Source organism: Anguilla rostrata, chromosome 6 (genome assembly GCF_018555375.3).
Source record: "Anguilla rostrata isolate EN2019 chromosome 6, ASM1855537v3, whole genome shotgun sequence".
In the NCBI taxonomy this organism is placed as follows: Eukaryota; Metazoa; Chordata; class Actinopteri; order Anguilliformes; family Anguillidae; genus Anguilla; species Anguilla rostrata.
Window position 1 is genome coordinate 39,049,440 of NC_057938.1, and position 17,672 is coordinate 39,067,111.

A 17,672-nucleotide genomic window follows, 5' to 3' on the forward strand; every position below is an offset into this window, starting at 1 on the left:
AATTCTGTGTCTTGTAACTTTAAGCTTATGTAAATTAGGATAATATTTAGCTGAGGTTACCATAAAATATGTAATTTGTACAAGGCATACATGGTAAATGGAAAAAGTGACATTTTACAGATAGTGTACTTCTGTAAATCTTAACAATACAAAGAGCAATTTTTATTAACTGTACATATGAATGGAATGAATTTTATAGTCATCAGCTTAAATCCTACAAAAGTTAAGATATTTTTAAGACTTTTTCCCTTATTGTCCTTTGGGGCCATGGCTTGGATAACTTATTTGTTTTTATTGGTTGACAGCTGTGCATTATATTTGTGTATAGGCATGGTAATCCAGGTACTCTGCCTCATTACAGTTCTAAATCACCACTCAAAAACTTTCATATTGTCTGCATAGATACCAAAATACAAGGAAACGTAACCATATTCAAAAAATGTGTTTTTATCCAGCAAAAATGTTAGTTTTGTAGTCAGGGGTGCAGTATTCATTATGTTTGGAAATATTAACGTTGAATAGTTACATGGAGTAGAGTAAATTACACAGCTGACTGTGTCTTACCAATGGTTAATGTGTACTTAATTTTCATTGTTAAATGTCTTTTCTCTTTTCTTATGTTTTTGATAGTGACAAACCACTGTAGAATCTGAACTTTAGTGCCATCTACCATTAGCAGATGAACTACACTATATGACCAAAAGTATCTTGACACCCTTTGGAATAACTTGACTGGCCTACACAGAGCCCTGACCTCAACCCCATCCAACACATTTGGGATGAGTTGCAAAGCCAAATGCGAGCCATCCCTAATCGTTCAATCATTGCCTGACCTCACTAATGTTCTTATAGCTGAATGGAAGTGAATCTCCACAGGTTTTTTGAAATGTTTAAAAATCTACTGGAAAGCCTTCCCAGAAGAGTGTAGGCTGTTACAGCAGTAAAGAGGGGTCCAAATCCATATTAATGATCATGGTTTTGGAATGAGATATTCAATAATGCATATGGGTGTGATGTTCTGTTTCCCTTATACTTTTTCATACATACATAAATACATGCATATATGATATGATATACATACATATGGATACCAGACAGCTAACTAAAAATTGGGAACACCAATGCAAGGTCAGTTTATAGGGTGTTGTGTAGTCTCAATTCCAGATGCTCAACTGCTGATAGTGTCTAGAAAACGTTAGTGTAGTTAAACGTTCTGGCGTAGGCTTCCTGTATTCAGATTGGTGGCAACTGATTTCATAGAAAATATGAGGTGAGGTTTGGCTGAGGTGAGTTTTCTTCTCAGGCACCCAGCCGCCCACCTTTACCTCTCAAGCATTTCTGTGACAGCGTCTCTGAAAAACGCAGAATACAAATAAAATTGTACTAAATACTTCCCTATTGGTCATCCTCACGCACAACTGGCATCAGTGGATAATCCTAACATTGTGCTTTGCTGATACGGAAATATCAAAATAAATTTATGTGTCTACAGTTGCACAAGTTTCAATATTCAATATTCATCGCATCCCTACTCTAAGCCTCTGCAATCTATTTGAAATTCGCTGTCGCCTGATTTTTGGCTGCTTGCCTTGTTTTGCTTTGCAGTTTGATTTAATGCCAGATATCGCAATCCTCGGACATTTCCTTCTGTCCACTGTTGACCTTGGCTGATTACGCATTCACATGGAATAAGTTATTCCATGATGTCATCTGTTAGTTACCTAAGTCTCCTCTCACCTGGCATGTGCACAGATAAACATTTGCAACATGAAGTGTGTGCGCCCTGCCATGAGACAGTAATTACAATTTCTTCTTTTTAATAATTTTTTTTTGATCATATCATTAATTAATTAATTTATTTATTTATTTGACTGTTTTTAAAACGAGATTTCGAAAGACTGCATATCAGACAGTAATCCTTTTAAACATATTCGAGGATAGAAACACAAGAAAGCCAAGAGTCTTATTCCCATTGAAGTTTCTGTAGTGGGCAGGTCTTTGACCTCCTGATTGGATGGTTGCAACGCGGTGCTCATGACCATCTTGTTTGTTGAGATCACATGAATATTGCTGTGCGCCTGTGTACACTGACATCACTGATCAGTCATCCGTATTTGGGTGCTTTGAGTATCTAGTACAGATACCAGCTGGACTGCTTTCCCTCCTTTCATTTCGACAGGCTGCAGTTGCAACTGCGCTGGTGTAAATATGTCGGGTGGCTGGTCGGTGAAGGATCATAAGAATTACACGAACCCCAGCGCCGGGGTGAAGCGACCGCGCAACGACGTGGGGAACAGGGTAACAGTTGTTCTCGGAGCGCAATGGGGCGACGAAGGCAAGGGAAAAGTGGTCGATTTATTGGCGACAGAGTCGGACATCATTTGCAGATGCCAGGTAAAATAATAAGAAGCAGAATTGTGTCTAAACAACCCTCTTGACAACTGGCGCAGCAAAGTTGCGGCTCGCCGCCTACCAATCTTCGTACATCACTGTTTCTTCTCGAACATTGAATCATAGAATACTCCTTTCCTCAATAAAGTATACTTATGATGTTGCATGTATTACGTTACGACATGATGTAAACACAAGTTTATTTAGTGCCATGAGGGAATTGAATGTCTTGCTTGCTGTGTTGTTTTCTAATTTACTTAGTAAATATTATATTGTAATATTTTGTGAGTATTATTTAGCAATAGAGAATGTAATTCAGAGTAATCCGCCGATAGGGTTGTGGGAATGTCAGTGTGAAATATTGCAACAGAAGTTTTGTCCACCTGGAATTTCTAGAGTTGAACTTTGCTCAGTTTTCCAGCGTACGAATGAGGAACAGTAAGCTTTTACCCCAGTGGAATGCTACATCGAAAGCACACTGGGCACTATAAATACAGGCAAATGATCGTGCGATGTAACCAGAGCGCCGTGACGCCGTCACAAGAAAGGCCTGTGAGCTCTCATGGTGGGTGTAACGGAATATGCGCGGAGTCGGTTACGGCTGCCATCGTGTGCTGAACTTTGTCTCTGCGTGGGTGTTAAAGGTCTCCTAATAACACCGCATTCCCTTTCCTGTTAAATGTCAGCGCTTACTGACAGCGAGTTTGACGCGGAATGCTCGGAAGGGTCCTCTTAAAAAAATGTATCTAAATAGCCTATTGTAAATGACAGTTGACACAGTAGTTTGGGGGGAGGAGAATGTGTGATAGCTCATAGCTGTCACGAAAGATTCCCACCTTTGCGTCTGTGCGTGCGTGCGTGCCCGTGTGTTTTGTTTGCCATTGCATCCTTATTAGAAGTAAAATCAAAATGTCAGCTGGCTTTTTTGATCCCGCAAGTTTAAAATGCAAACATGACAATATTGGCATGTGCTGTTTTTTTTTTTTTTTTTCTCTGACTTGTTGTTGTTTTATCTAATAAATACTTGTAGGTAGGCTTGCCTGGTATTTCAGGTATCTCAGATGGCAAATTAAAGCTACCTGTAAAATTAACATGAGAAAGTTCCAATGTTTCAACTCCACAGTTCCTGTGGTTTTTAGCAATGACTTTCAAACATCAGCTGACTGACACCTGGATCAACATGTTATTTGAGTTGCCGTCCAATCATCATTTATATGGCTTCTGTTGCAGGCATATAACATCGCATTGACCTGGCATTTTGAAATCAGTATGGTTACACTAGATCAGGGGTGTCATCATGGGTGCAGGTTTTTTTTTAGCCCAACATTTAGACATTGGATTCTACTTATCAAGGTCTAAATTGTAGACCACGATTACTTAATTAGTTGAAACATTTGTCATTGCCAGTGCTGGGCTAAGACAGACACCTGCACCCACACTGGCCCTTTGCAGATAAGATTGGACCACCCTGCACTAGATACACAGCTCCCGTACAAGAATTATAGGCGATCTATCAAGTATCCAACTGTGAAAGAGACTGAGATACTGTATGAGAGAACATTAGCCAACATATATTGCAGTCCTCCTCCAGGACATAGATGTTCTTCATAAGATATACATTTTATACATTTTGATACATTTGATTTGATTAGATATAATGCACACTTTTCTGCAAAATGACAATATATATTATATTATTACAAAAATAAAGTTCATGTAATTCAGAAATAATCTGCTGCTAATTAAGAGTACTTGATGTTTGTGTCTGTGAAATGAACCTCACACTTTTGTGGTCTTGTGTGTTACTGGAACCAATATTCTAAAATGGAAATGTTATTTATCGTTAAACAGGATCACTAAACAGGATGAAACCTTTGAAGGTGTGGATGATGGATTCAGTCAGTCAGTCAGTCAGTCAGTCAGTCAGTCAGTCAGTACTAATCAGCTAATCTATTGACCGATAAGATTAGAGGACATGTTAAAAATTGTAACCCTGGCTCTCATGTTCCTGGTGGGTCACACGGTCACACTATTTTTCCTTGATCCCAAAGCAACGCTGCACCATGTGATGAGATCAGGCCTCTAAATGTGGACTTGGGACAGATGGAAATACAGTTCTAACAGAGCATAACATGAATATTAGGGGTGTATGTTAGGGGAAATTGTAGACCTATAACTGATAGTTAGCTGTACCGATATCAGTGTCAATGCCTTAGTGCAAATGCAAACTGTAAACAAGTTTGCATGTTTATGGAAGAAGGAGAGAACAGATGTCAACTTATGAATGAAGACTGTAATTTTTTTGTCAATTTTATTTGTGTAACAAAACATTTCAACTTTATTATTACCGATTATTGTATAGCATTGCTTCTGAGTTTTGCTGGTATAATTATACATTTACATTTAGCATGACATTTTCATTTAATGCATAATATTAATGGTGCATCAAATGCAACGCCTCTGGTGCATGCATGTTGCCATCTTATCAACCATGATCTTAGCTTCTCGGTTGACACTGACATATTTCAGCAGTTTTAAGTTATTATTGGCCTATAATGATCATAATTATGGATTTAGCATATATTATTATGCATTGGTAATTAATGTAAATTAATTTTGGTTGTGATGAACCTGAGAACTTCATTTTTTAAAACAAATTTTAATTCATATTCCTACATTTTCTCTGCCAATGGGGAATTCTTAATCATAACCAAGGGTGGATACATCAGATAATGCATGGATGGATGGGCAATTCTCTGGACTACCAAGCAGCCCAATCCAATAGCCTGAGCAAATTTTTGGTATTCCACATATTTACGAAAAAATACATCTGTGTATGGATATTCGCACAGAAAAGGAAGTTACAAACTTGCTGAATCCTTCAACCTGTCTTTTATTTTCTGAGAATTGCCCATCCATCCATGCATTATCTGTACCCACTTATCCTGGGCAGGGTCACGGGGGGTTCTATCCCACTATGCATTGGGCGAGAGGCAGGAATACACCCTGGACAGGCCGCGTGTTCACATTGCAATGACAGCCCAGAACAGTGCAAACCACATTGATTATATTGATTATTATTTGTTTTTTCAAAATAGAAGTTGCAAAAAAATGTTTTACAATGGAAAAAATGAAGAATGTTTCATTTAAAAGAACAATCGTTTTTAAACATAATAAAAATACAAGATGTGTTCTGTTTTTATTCTCTTTTAGTCAACCAGTATTTTTAAAATAGCTCCGTTTGTGAAACAGAATAATGCAGAAATTTAAGAACTGGAATCCCTGGTATCCTATGTCCAACCTGTGGGTCAGGACCCACAGTTGGGTCACATCAGGATCAAGTTCCATTGTGAGAAATTTGTGAGATATATATATAAGATATACCACATGTATGTAATGTAAAAAAGCTCTGAGTGGGTGCATCTGTGTTTGAAAATAATTTTCAATTCTAAGTGCAACATGCAGTACAATATCTATTACTAAGCTTCTGCCACGTCTTCCGATAAAAAAGCATCACTTGACAAACAAGAAATTAAAGCTAAATCAGGCATTGCGCTAGATGCACAATGCGCAAATATTTATTTATTTATTTATTTATTTATTTTAAATATGGAGTTGTTTTTGGATTTGTTTGCCTGGTATTGCACATCACACATTTACGAAAAAATGTCTCACTTCCTGTCAATTGCCTCTCTGCTCTGGCCGTTCACAATTCAGAATGCAACATTGGGGTATCTCCCTGAGCAAATAAGTCAGCTTTCTCATAAATGTCCATCAACTTAAATTAACATGTGGCTAGGCCTCATCAGCTTGCAGAGATGTTTATTATCACAAGAGCAATTCTACCAACCTTTGGCAAGGTAGACCTATATTTTAAGATATACAAGTTAGCTGAATAATGCTTGCTAAAAAAAGTTAGGGTTTAGAGAACTAACTGGTTAAGAGAACTAACTAGTTAGCATTTTATTCAGTTTATAAATATTTAGCTTGTCATATTATAATAAAAATCACTCCCTGTATATCTATCTTTTATTGTGAAGATAATAGGCCTGGGCAAATCGAAACAAAATGTTTATTGTGGTGAGTTGTTTCTTTAATATGGATTGTCTTGCCTTGATGCTAACAGTAATAATTTTGTAGGCTACAGCACGAGAGATGGTTGTTCTGCAGGGGCAGCTACTGATATACTGCTGGGCCTGAGCTAACATGTAAGAAATTATAGACCCTCCTATGAAAGTGCTAATCAGTGACTTTCGCAGTTGGGAACTCCTGCTTATCCAATCAGGGGAGAAGTACTGTAACTGAAGGTCACCCAACGAGAATGACTTGTGATCTCAGCCAATCAGATTAATTTATTTTTTGTAAACTGTGGTCAACCAGGGCCAAGATAATTTACTTGTTGTCCCATGAGGTTTGACATGCCACTGTTTGGTCATCCAGGACAGAGAAACAGTAGTCCTGAGAGTCTGCAGATTTTTCTATTGTCGAGAGAGCACAGACTAGCGAGAGTGTTGTCATCTTTGCATTGGAGTACTATACTCAATGCGCAGCTGGTGCAGGTAGATGTTCACAGTCCATTCAAGGAGTTGGCCTTGTGTTATGAATTGGCATGCCCTGCCAGCTGAAAGCCTTTAACGACCTCCCCACCTCCTAGCTGTAGCCAGCACTGGCATGGTCAACACTTGCTTTAGATGGAGCCACCACACTTGCCCCGTTTGGAGGAAAAACTAACCTAAATACATGTGCGGTTGGGACGAGTGAATGTGGTTGGTGGAACAGTGGTGTAACTGCTGTGTCCTGAGTCGAGGTTTGTCTGAGATGCTTGGTTCATGACCCACTTCCTGTGCCAGAGAATTACTGTCACCTAACGTTGGCAGGAATGAGACATTTTTTTCATAAGTGTATGATGTACAACACCAGGCAAAAAAAACAAAACAAAAACAACTTGCACATTGAGCATCTGCATTCATCTAGCATAATGCCTGATTTAGCTTCAAGTGGAAGACATGACTAATTGTAAGAAATAAATTATTTAGCTAACAGAAGCTTAGTACTGGGTATTGTACTGTATGTTGCACTTAGAATTTAAAATAATTACGAAACACAGATTAATTCACAACTTTTTTTACATTGCATAAATTGTGTATATAAAAAATATGTATCACAAATTTTAATAAAATTTCCATTATGAAAAGGTCTCACAATGGAACTTGATCCTGATGTGACCCAACTGTGGGTCCTGACCCACAGGTTGGACATAGGATACCATGGATTCCGGTTCTTAAATTTCTGCATTATTCTGTTTCACAAACGGAGCTATTTTAAAAATACTCGTCGACTGAAAGAGAATGAAAACAGAACATGCCTTGTATTTTTATTATTTTTAAATATTGTTCTTTTAAATGAAAGGTTTTTGCAACCTCTATTCTGAAAAGAAATCTATGAATGTGGTCATTGCAGTACAGAAATGTGAGCACAGTAAAAATACGGGAGTAAGCATAAAGAGGTAATATAGAAGAGAATGTGCTTATATGTCACTTCAACATTCAATGCCTATCTAAATATAGAACAAAAATTCAGAGATTAACTACAAATGCAAAACATATGTCTGAGAAAGGTAAAATCATATGTGCTGCAGTAATGTTGCTGATCAATCATGCTCTCCTGCATGCTCAGCATTCGACATTCATGTAGGGGTTTGGAGAGTATGCCTGCCACAATATCGACAGGCAGTTAGTATTATGGTTAACAGATAAATACATGAAGAAGGCAGTTAAGGACATTCCCTGATGATAATAATAATTACTTTGTGTGGAGTTTGCATGTTCTCCCCGTGTCTGCATGGGTTTCTTTCAGGTACTTAGTGTGTGAGTAAATGGTGTGTATGTACCCTGAAATAGATTGGCGACCTGTCCAGGGTGTATTCCTGCCTCTCTTGACTGGCCTGCAGAGGGCCCTGACCTCAACCCCATCCAACACCTTTGGGATTAGTTGGAAAGCCAACTGGAAGCCAGGCCTAATCACCTAATCAGTGCTGGACCTCACTGATGCTCTTCTGGCTGAATCGAAACAAACATCTAGTATAAAGCCTTCTCAGAAGACTGGGGGTTGTTATAACATAAGGGTGGACCAACTCCATATTAACGCCCATAATTCTGGAAGATATGTTGGATGTCAGGTGTCTGCATTCTTTTGGCCATGGAGTGTATTTATGTTGTTTTGTTCAGACCCAGGGCTGTCTGTAGTGAATTACAGTGATTTACATTATTTATACATGAACAGTGTCAATGACAGTAGTAGGAGGTGTTGTGTGTTTTTTATTCATTCAAAATTGTAAAAATGTGTTTGTTAGAAGCAAAATCAAGTGGCACGAGATTTGTGCCTATACAACTATGTGGTCAAGTTATGGCTGTTTAAATATTAAAAATTCAATTCAGTCAGTGACAAACATAATAAATTAGCTCTCGTTTATACATTTTTTGCACACCGTTAAAATTGTGTTTCTTTCAGACTGATGTTCCTTACAAATAATACAAGCCAATGAACCACGCCTAGAATTAACTCGTGAAATGAGCATAATTTATGTATAAAAACAAAAATTTAATTTAACACTGCAGTCATTCGTTTTCACATGGAAACTTCCTTTACATGTCTTTTAAAGAAAGTCCACTGACCATATCAGTGCAAATTTCATGCATATCAGTCAATCGCCCTAGCGGGAGATGTTGTTTTAAGTGTGTTTTCACCATCTGGCCAATATGTGCTATTTTAATTCTTACTATAATGGCTGTCAGCCTTAACAGTCCTACCAGTTTTTATTGGTTTTTCACCAGTCCAAACAGACGGGGTAAGCCTTTCAGTCAAAACCCAGGAGAAAAAAAATGAGTAGTAATATGGAAGCCTCGGTTAAGGAAGTGCCGGCGGGCGGCAGCAGCAGCATTCTCCTGCTGGTGCTGTCTGCCCGTCCACCCGGCACAGAGCGAGGTCACATTCATGACATGCGAGAAGGGCAGCCGGAGTAGCACACTCCCCCGTCCCTTTCTGGTACAGGATAAAAACAGGCTGTGGAGGGGGTGGGATGGGGGTCGGGGGCTGGTCACAGCCACCGCAGTCTAGAGCATGAAAATAGATCCATCCTGCTCGGGGGAAGGTTGGGGGGGGGGGGGGGGGGGGGCGCACCTGCCTCTCATTCTCCCCTTGGGGTGGTTTATGAGTGGGGCACGGAACTTTCTTCGATGAGGAAAACAAAATGATAAATCTGTTTTTGGGGACGGTTGGTAGGGCAGACCCTCAGACGGCAGTATCAGGTGGCCCCACACGCCCCGCCCCAAGCTTGTACTCTCCCTCAAATCTCTCATCAGCCAGAAAGATTATAGGGAGTATATCAGCGAAATGTTATATTTGTATCCTGTCTGTCACATATGTATACTTTCCAATGAAAAAACATAAGAAACATGCGATAGCCTTCCCTGAGTCTGCAGGTGGAACTGTGGCATGTATGCCAGTGGCATCGCTTAGAAAAACTAAGTACTTCTCTGAGAAATTGTAAAATTGTTATTCCTATGTTATGTGAGTTATGAGTTGCTCAGCTTATATTTGTATGTGCATTCTTCTGCTGTACTGATGCAATTCTGATTAGGTACAATGTACAATGGCAGTGTTCCACCTGGCATTTTAACCTGCAACCTCTGATCCAGTCGCCATAATCACTACAACACACTACCACCCACATTATGGGCATGCATCAAGAACAGACAATTTAACCAATATTCAAATAATATACTGCATAGCGTAGAAGTACAGTAGAAAGTAGAAACTTTGAATGAGTTGAAATTGTAAATGAGTTTAATCATGACAGATAAAGGTGACTAAAAATGAAAAAGAAAGAGAAGAGAAATTTAATTGCACTGAAAAATGTGTACATTTCCATTCCAGTCAAGCCAAGCATATTCAGCATTTTTAGTCCACATGCCTTGATCACAATGGACTCTGTGTGCAATCTGTGCAATAGCCAAGCTGCATGATTGAGGAAAAGAAAAGTAGTGCAGCAGAGAGAGACCCCATTGACTCCAAAATTAGCAGGGCTGTGAGCAGGTGTAAGTGTCTTGCTAATTTCAGCCAGTCATACTGTGTGCTTGACTGAAACGAGAGCCAGTTGCATGCTGAGAAACAATGTCGTTCTGAAGAGGCCATTTGACCTTGACAGACTCAAGCTTCTCCGGCTTCCTTACCAATGTCCTTTGCTTATTGCAGGGTGGCAACAATGCAGGACACACAGTAGTGGTTGATGGGAAGGAATATGACTTCCACCTGCTCCCGAGTGGAATTATCAACTCCAAAGCCGTCTCCTTCATTGGTGGGTATCGCTCGTGCCAAAATTAGCCGGTCGGAACTCTGCCCTCCCTCTGTTTCTTCTGACCCAGAATTCCTTGCCCTTCTGCAGGCAATGGGGTTGTCATACATTTGCCAGGCTTGTTTGAAGAGGGGGATAAAAATGAGAAGAAAGGTACGGTTTTTGCTCTCGGCTTTATTTCCTTGCATTCCCAGTGTTGCTGTTGTAACGGTCTCAGACTATGATGTTTCCCGCAGTGCTTTTCTATTCACCAAGCTGTTCTGTTACTCACAGGTTTGAAAGATTGGGAGAAACGACTGGTCATCTCTGACCGGGCTCATATTGGTACGTCTGAAACAAAGGTTTTTTAAAGACCACAAGGTCAGTACACTGGGAGGATCCTAGTGTCAGGGTACATTGTGTTCTGGCTTCTATGTTCATCAAGATAAAGACACAGCCGAATCCAGGAAGCTGTGTGTGTGTGTGTGTGTCTGTGTGTGCACTGATGTAATTGTAAGCATGCGTGTCCTTGTGTGTCACTGTGTCTCTGTGTGTATACATGTCCATTTATGTGTTTGTGTGTCCGTATGTGCATATACATATGCGTATTTGTATACATGTTTGTACTCATCTATGTATGTGTGCGTGCATGTCCATCTATGTGTGTGTCTGTGTGTGTGTAACAGTGTTTATTCTCTATGACCTGTAGTGTTTGATTTTCACCAAGCTGTGGATGGATTGCAGGAGGTGCAGAGACAAGCACAAGATGGAAAAAAGTGAGCTAATCACACTGAAACAGCTCAAATTTGCATACTTACACGCAGACACATAGCCCTGTTTGCTCTCTTTAAAAAAAAAAAAGAAGCTATTGTGATTGGCAGGAGATCCAGTGTGAAATGCTGGTTTTTTCACATTCAAATGTCTAATAAAAACAGTTCACATTTCACTGTGGCTATTCTAAACTGCAACTATTCTTCCCTCCCCAAAAGTATCGGAACTACCAAGAAAGGCATTGGCCCCACCTACTCCAGCAAAGCTTCTCGCACTGGACTACGGATCTGTGACCTACTGGCCGACTTCAAAGACTTTTCTGCCAGGTAGTGCCTCTGACAGAAGATGCACAAAGGATACAAATTATACAAAATCCAAAGTATATCACAGCAGATCCACATTCACAAAGTCACTTTTTAAATAAATAAAGAAATAAATGTATGTATGTATATATTTTTTTGATTTGGCTCTATACACAATTTTCGATTTGCAATCAAACAATTCACAATTGTGACTGAAGTGCGGATTCTCAGCTTTTATTAAAGAGTATTTTTTGTACATTCTGGTTTCACCATTAAAAAAAATGGTGCCCTTTTTATACATGGTCCCCCTGTATATATACAGTATATAGTGGTTTGAGAGATAGGGTAATGACAGTTCTTGATACAACAATGTTTGGTCATTGTTTGGTTTCAGGTTTAAGAGTCTTGCCCAGCAGTACCAGTCCATGTTTCCTTCCCTGGAGGTTGATGTTGACGCTCAGCTTAGAAAATTGAAGGTTGCAAAAACAGAAGTGTTTGTGTGTGCACATGTTCTGGATGGTTATTGTCTATTATACACTAAGCAAAAATTAATGAACACAACATTTTTTATCATTAGTGAATATTGTCTCCAGTTGAGAATTAATAAAATTTAAAAAGATGTAGATCAAAGTAGTGTATGAATTGAAAGAACCGATTTAAAAACTAAAATCTGTGTGTGTTGGTGTGCGTGTGTGTTCATGGTACAGTAGTTTATTTGTCATACGTACCAAGACCACATCACAAGCAATTCCTCTCTGTAAACACACTTGTCCACTCATAACACAGCAACACAGCAACAGTAACACAACAACAGCGACAACAGTGACAGTAACATACGTCCAGTATAATGCAATAAAGTGCAACAATACCGACCGCAATTATCTGTACACTTACACACCAGCAAATGAAGATTCTACTGGCTGCTAAGTACGGCCAAGTAAAGAAACGGATGACTTGTGGGATGAAAGTGTTGTTGAAGTGAGTGGTTCTAGTCCAGATGCTACAGTACTGTAGTCTGTGTGCTGGGTAGGAGGAGTCATGAATGATACTACGAGCTTTGTTGAGGCAGCGGTTCTTGAAAATGTCCTCCATGGAGAGAAGCTGTGGTCCTGAGTGTGCGTGCAAGTGCGGATATGCGTGTGTGTGTGTGTGTGCATGTGCATTTGTGAATTTGTCTCGGTAGTATATGTAGTAGTATATGATGCTGGTAATATACGTATGTTTACTGGAGAAAGTTTCACAGAAATGTGTCTAAACACTACATGAGATGCTGAATGTACTCAAATGATTGTTTATATGACACTATCAATGACATTTAAAAAAATTTGATTCAAACAACATCATCAGCTCTTCATGTGTCTTATACAGTGTATAGAGTGTAGTGGCAGTGTACAAAAAGAAGAATGTCAATGGCAAATGATTTGTGTGTCTGTTTTAATCCATGCAGGAATATGCTGATAGGATAAGGCCCATGGTTCGAGATGGGGTCTATTTCATGTATGAGGCCCTTCATGGACCCTCCAAGAAGATTCTGGTTGAAGGCGCCAATGCTGCCCTGCTTGACATTGACTTTGGTAAGAGAAAATCCTGCTGGGGCTCAACCAGGGGAACGTGGAAAAAGCACACCTATGTATTGAATCTCAGGAATAATTATGAAATTAAAATGGCAGTGGTTTAAAACAAGGCATTTTTATGGACGTCTGTTTGCATCCTCTCTCCCTCAGGCACGTACCCCTTTGTGACCTCCTCAAATTGCACCGTGGGTGGAGTCTGTACAGGTTTGGGTGTGCCCCCCCAGAACGTAGGTGATGTCTACGGGGTGGTAAAAGCCTATACTACCAGGGTTGGCATTGGGGCCTTCCCGACAGAACAGCTCAATGTAAGTTTTCCCAGAGCACCACCACCCATCAAAAAACTAGTAACCATGCAACCTAGCCTGTCAGTATGTGTGCATAATCGACCACAGGGGTTTCTAATATGTACTTAATAGCTGGGCTTCTGCGTGCGTAACTTTCACACATATTAGTCTCTGATCCAGAGGGTAACTCTTGAGAGCTGATGCTGCCAGTATGGAGTGAGTTTGAGTCATGTACTTGTAACCTGCAGGTTGCTGGCTCAGATGCCTGCATTGCCATCCTGATTAGCCTGAATGGCTTCATAAACTATCCAGCTGCATAAATGCATTTATAATGATGACTCAGCCTTATATAAAGAAAAGCGAATAATTTTTTTTAAAACACAAATGTAGCAAGACATAGTGAATGAACATTGATCAAAACAATTGCAATGTCAAAAACAAAACTACAAATATACTGAGTATATTTATATATACTTGCACTTAGTTAGAATAGTTGCACTTGCAGCTTAAAACAACTTAGGTGTCACTCAGTATACTGACTCTACTACACACCCCAGGTAAAGTAGAATGGGACTGTAATCATTGGCGGCTTTTCACCCCACAGGAGGTCGGAGAGCTACTGCAGACAAGGGGCCATGAGGTGGGTGTGACCACAGGCAGGAAGAGACGCTGCGGTTGGCTGGACCTGGTCATCCTGCGCTATGCCCATATGATCAACGGTTTCACTGCGTGAGTGACATCCACCCAACACCCTGTCTCCCTTACTGTCCACTCCAGGCCCCCCTCCTAGCACTGACCCTAGATCTGTTTTCACTTAAGTGTTTGCAGTAAGGGTTAGAGACTTACTAAACTGATCCTAGCTCAGGGGCAACAAACCCACAGCTCCCATTGGCTGTATAATTTTTCATCTCTATTCAATATTATCTGCGTCTGTAGTGGTTCATGGTCTTTGTTATATCGCCATCTACTGGACAGTAGCAGGTAGTTTCATATTCTGCATGTGAATGTGTGATTTTTTTGAGTGCAGAACTGAAACTCGTTTGACCTTTTTTCCCATTGCAGGTTTGCGTTAACGAAACTGGACATTCTGGATGTGTTGGATGAAATCAAAGTGGGCGTGGCCTATAAACTTAACGGCAAAAGAATTCCCTACTTCCCAGGTGAGATCTTTAAACACAATGCAGAGAAACTTGGGTTGTGTGCGAGAGACATATGTATGAAAGAGAACACAAAAATGCTGGCCTTGCCCAGTAATTCATGTCAGTAACCAAGGCTGGGTCACGTGCTTGCTCCACGTATCTGTGGTTTAGATTCTGTATGAATGAGTTAATCATAAATACCATTAGTACCATAGATCTAAATTAGTGCAGACAGCTTTCTATTCAAGGTGATCTAGATTGTTCTTCTGCTCTACAGTAAGAAAGGGGTACAGAAAGCTGGACAGGGAGTAAGGGGGTATAATGAGCTAGCCTGGTTCCAGCTGTACAGCGGGTAAGGGGGTATAATGATTCAGCCTGGTTCCAGCTGTACAGTGGGTAATGGGGTATAATGAGCCAGCCTGGTTCCAGCTGTACAGTAAATATGGGGTATAATGAGCCAGCCTGGTTCCAGCTTTACAGTGGATAAGAGGTATACATAATGAGCCAGACTGGTTACAGCTCTGTAATGGTTAAATGTCTCTGAAAACTTGTCTCTGACAAGTAAGAGAGGGATGTATAGCAGCCACAGTCCCAAAGTAATGAATGAATGAAAGCATGAATGAATGAATGTAACACATGTATCATTCCCCCAGCTAACATGGATATACTGCACAAAGTGGAGGTGGAGTATGAGAAACTTCCGGGCTGGAAAAGCGATACCACAGCTGCCAGGAAGTGGGACGACCTCCCACCTAAAGCGCAGAACTACATCCGCTTTGTGGAGAACCACATCGGTGTCCCCAGTGAGTCTAGCAAGGGGGTGGCAGCTGGCCAATCACGTTGCGTGAATCCTGAAGTCCTCGGCTTACTGGAGGGGTTCCCAAGCTAGTGCCTGTGTGGAATCCCAAGGGGTCATCAGCAAAATGATAAATATATTATTCATATTTCATAAATTACTTTAAATCATTTTTTAGACATGGCGTCGTATATGCATGTGAAATAGCCACTGCATTGTTGCCTGTAATGATGCGGGGTTAAAATGTAATTTTTTAGTTCATTTTAGGTGGGCTTGAGATGAAACAAGCTGGGAACCCCTCATTTAGGGGAAAACAAAACTCAAGCCCAATGCCTGTGGGTGTGCATTGTCAAAAATCCAACAAACAGTTGTTAGCTGTGTTTAAATGTTTAGGTAAATTCATGGGTCTTCCCCAGCCTCTCATACATGCTTTCCCTTGTGTCTTCCCTTTGCAGTCAAGTGGGTCGGAGTGGGGAAGTCCAGGGAATCCATGATCCAGATGTTCTAGGCACGGAGACCCCCCGCCCGTGCTTGGCAGTGCTGACTGAAATATCCATGATGTATTTTCTCTTCTCGGATTTCCCCTCTTTAAACTGGTGCTGCAGACCCGGACTTTCTTACCAGACGGGACACACAAACACACACAACGCAACGCGTGCAACATGGTGCCCAGCAGACTTACAATCTTTTTGGTGACTGACTGTTCAGTGTATTCTCTGCGCCTGTCTATGAATTCCTTGAGATTCCTTGAGATAATTGAGGCTTATTATGTGTTTGCCAAGAAAATGTTTGCATCACTGGACAAGATGGAGCCTTGTTTTTAGTTTCTTATGGCGAAGGGTTCATTGTGCGTGTACTACAGATGAGAAGTTGATGAAAGCACAAACTTCAGTTATTAAGGTTGAAATCAAGCTTTATGTTGAGCATGAAGCATCTTTGGTCCTAAGCAAGACCATTTGAAGCCTCATTATGTTGCATTTTGTATTTGAGATCATTTATTCAATCTGCAAGGCAATTAAGCAGTAGTCAGAGGCACTTGTAACATTGAGTCACCACCTTTTTGAAAAGTCAGCTTCTTTTTGTTTTGAGTATGTCCAGTTTTCAGAAAATGTATGACTGTGACTTTTTAATTGCTCAATTTCCTTTGCATGTGTCGAAGTGGTTATTTTACAGTTTTTAAGTCAGCTATATAGGATTCATGCCAGTCAAATTAGTTCACTCAGGACGAAAATTAGCGTCTTTTTTGTTGTTTGTTTTTTAGCAGCAAGTCAGCCGACAAGATCTTCGAGATGAGGGTTTGAGTATTCTCTTAAGTTTTTTTTTCCCCCAAGCACTCCTTCTTTCACTGATTTGACATGCCATTGGATCATCCAGATGCTGTCGGTTGATTGGATGCTGCTCGTGCCAGTTTCTACTATTGTGTTTGCACAGATAGTCATTAATAAAGCTTATTGGATTCTTTCTGCCATCCCCTTGTAATGGTCATCCTGAGTAGATGCATTGACTTTACTTGAATATGCCTTGGCCAGTACCCAATGCTAGGGGCTTCTCCCGGCGTATTGTCACACTTGTCCATGTTAACTGTGATGTATGTAAGTGCAGTACTATGTTGTCCAAAACTGTGTGGAGAAACTACTGTTACTGTAATGTAATCATAGCACGACACTGCAGCAACGCACAATACCGTTATCTTAAAGACACTGAACTCTGACATGTATATCCTTTGAGTGGCTAAAGGGCTGTTAACTAGCATAAAACCCAAACCCCACAGCCTTACAGAACCAGCCAGACAGAGCTGAATAATTCTGTGGGTGCTTCCAACTGCAGTTCCGAATTAAAGAAGAGGAAATCTAACTGCCTAATAAATCAGTTGTAAAGTTCTAGTGTGTTTCCTTCATTCTTCACACATTAAACCGTGTTGTAATTTGTAACAGGCGGTATATTTGGACAGCTTCCCCCAAAAAGATGCAGTCCCACTCATCTCTGCATTGTAGCTACTGTAACAATCACATAGGCTATCCAGCTCTGGAGAACACGAAGAGGACCACGTTTCAAAAATCAACCACTGACCAAGCAAGACTAC

General features: G+C 40.3%; 1 protein-coding gene across 1 annotated transcript; it reads left to right on the forward strand.

Annotated features, from left to right (window-relative positions):
• Positions 1–2,089: 2,089 nt before the first annotated feature.
• Positions 2,090–17,469, forward strand: LOC135257109 (adenylosuccinate synthetase isozyme 1 B). The gene is made up of 13 exons (XM_064339543.1): positions 2,090–2,394; positions 10,645–10,747; positions 10,835–10,897; positions 11,018–11,068; positions 11,433–11,499; positions 11,713–11,820; positions 12,191–12,272; positions 13,244–13,370; positions 13,521–13,675; positions 14,259–14,383; positions 14,717–14,814; positions 15,447–15,596; positions 16,045–17,469. The coding sequence occupies exons 1-13, from the start codon at positions 2,209–2,211 to the stop codon at positions 16,095–16,097; spliced, it is 1,368 nt and encodes a 455-aa protein (XP_064195613.1). The 5' UTR covers positions 2,090–2,208; the 3' UTR covers positions 16,098–17,469.
• Positions 17,470–17,672: the final 203 nt, after the last annotated feature.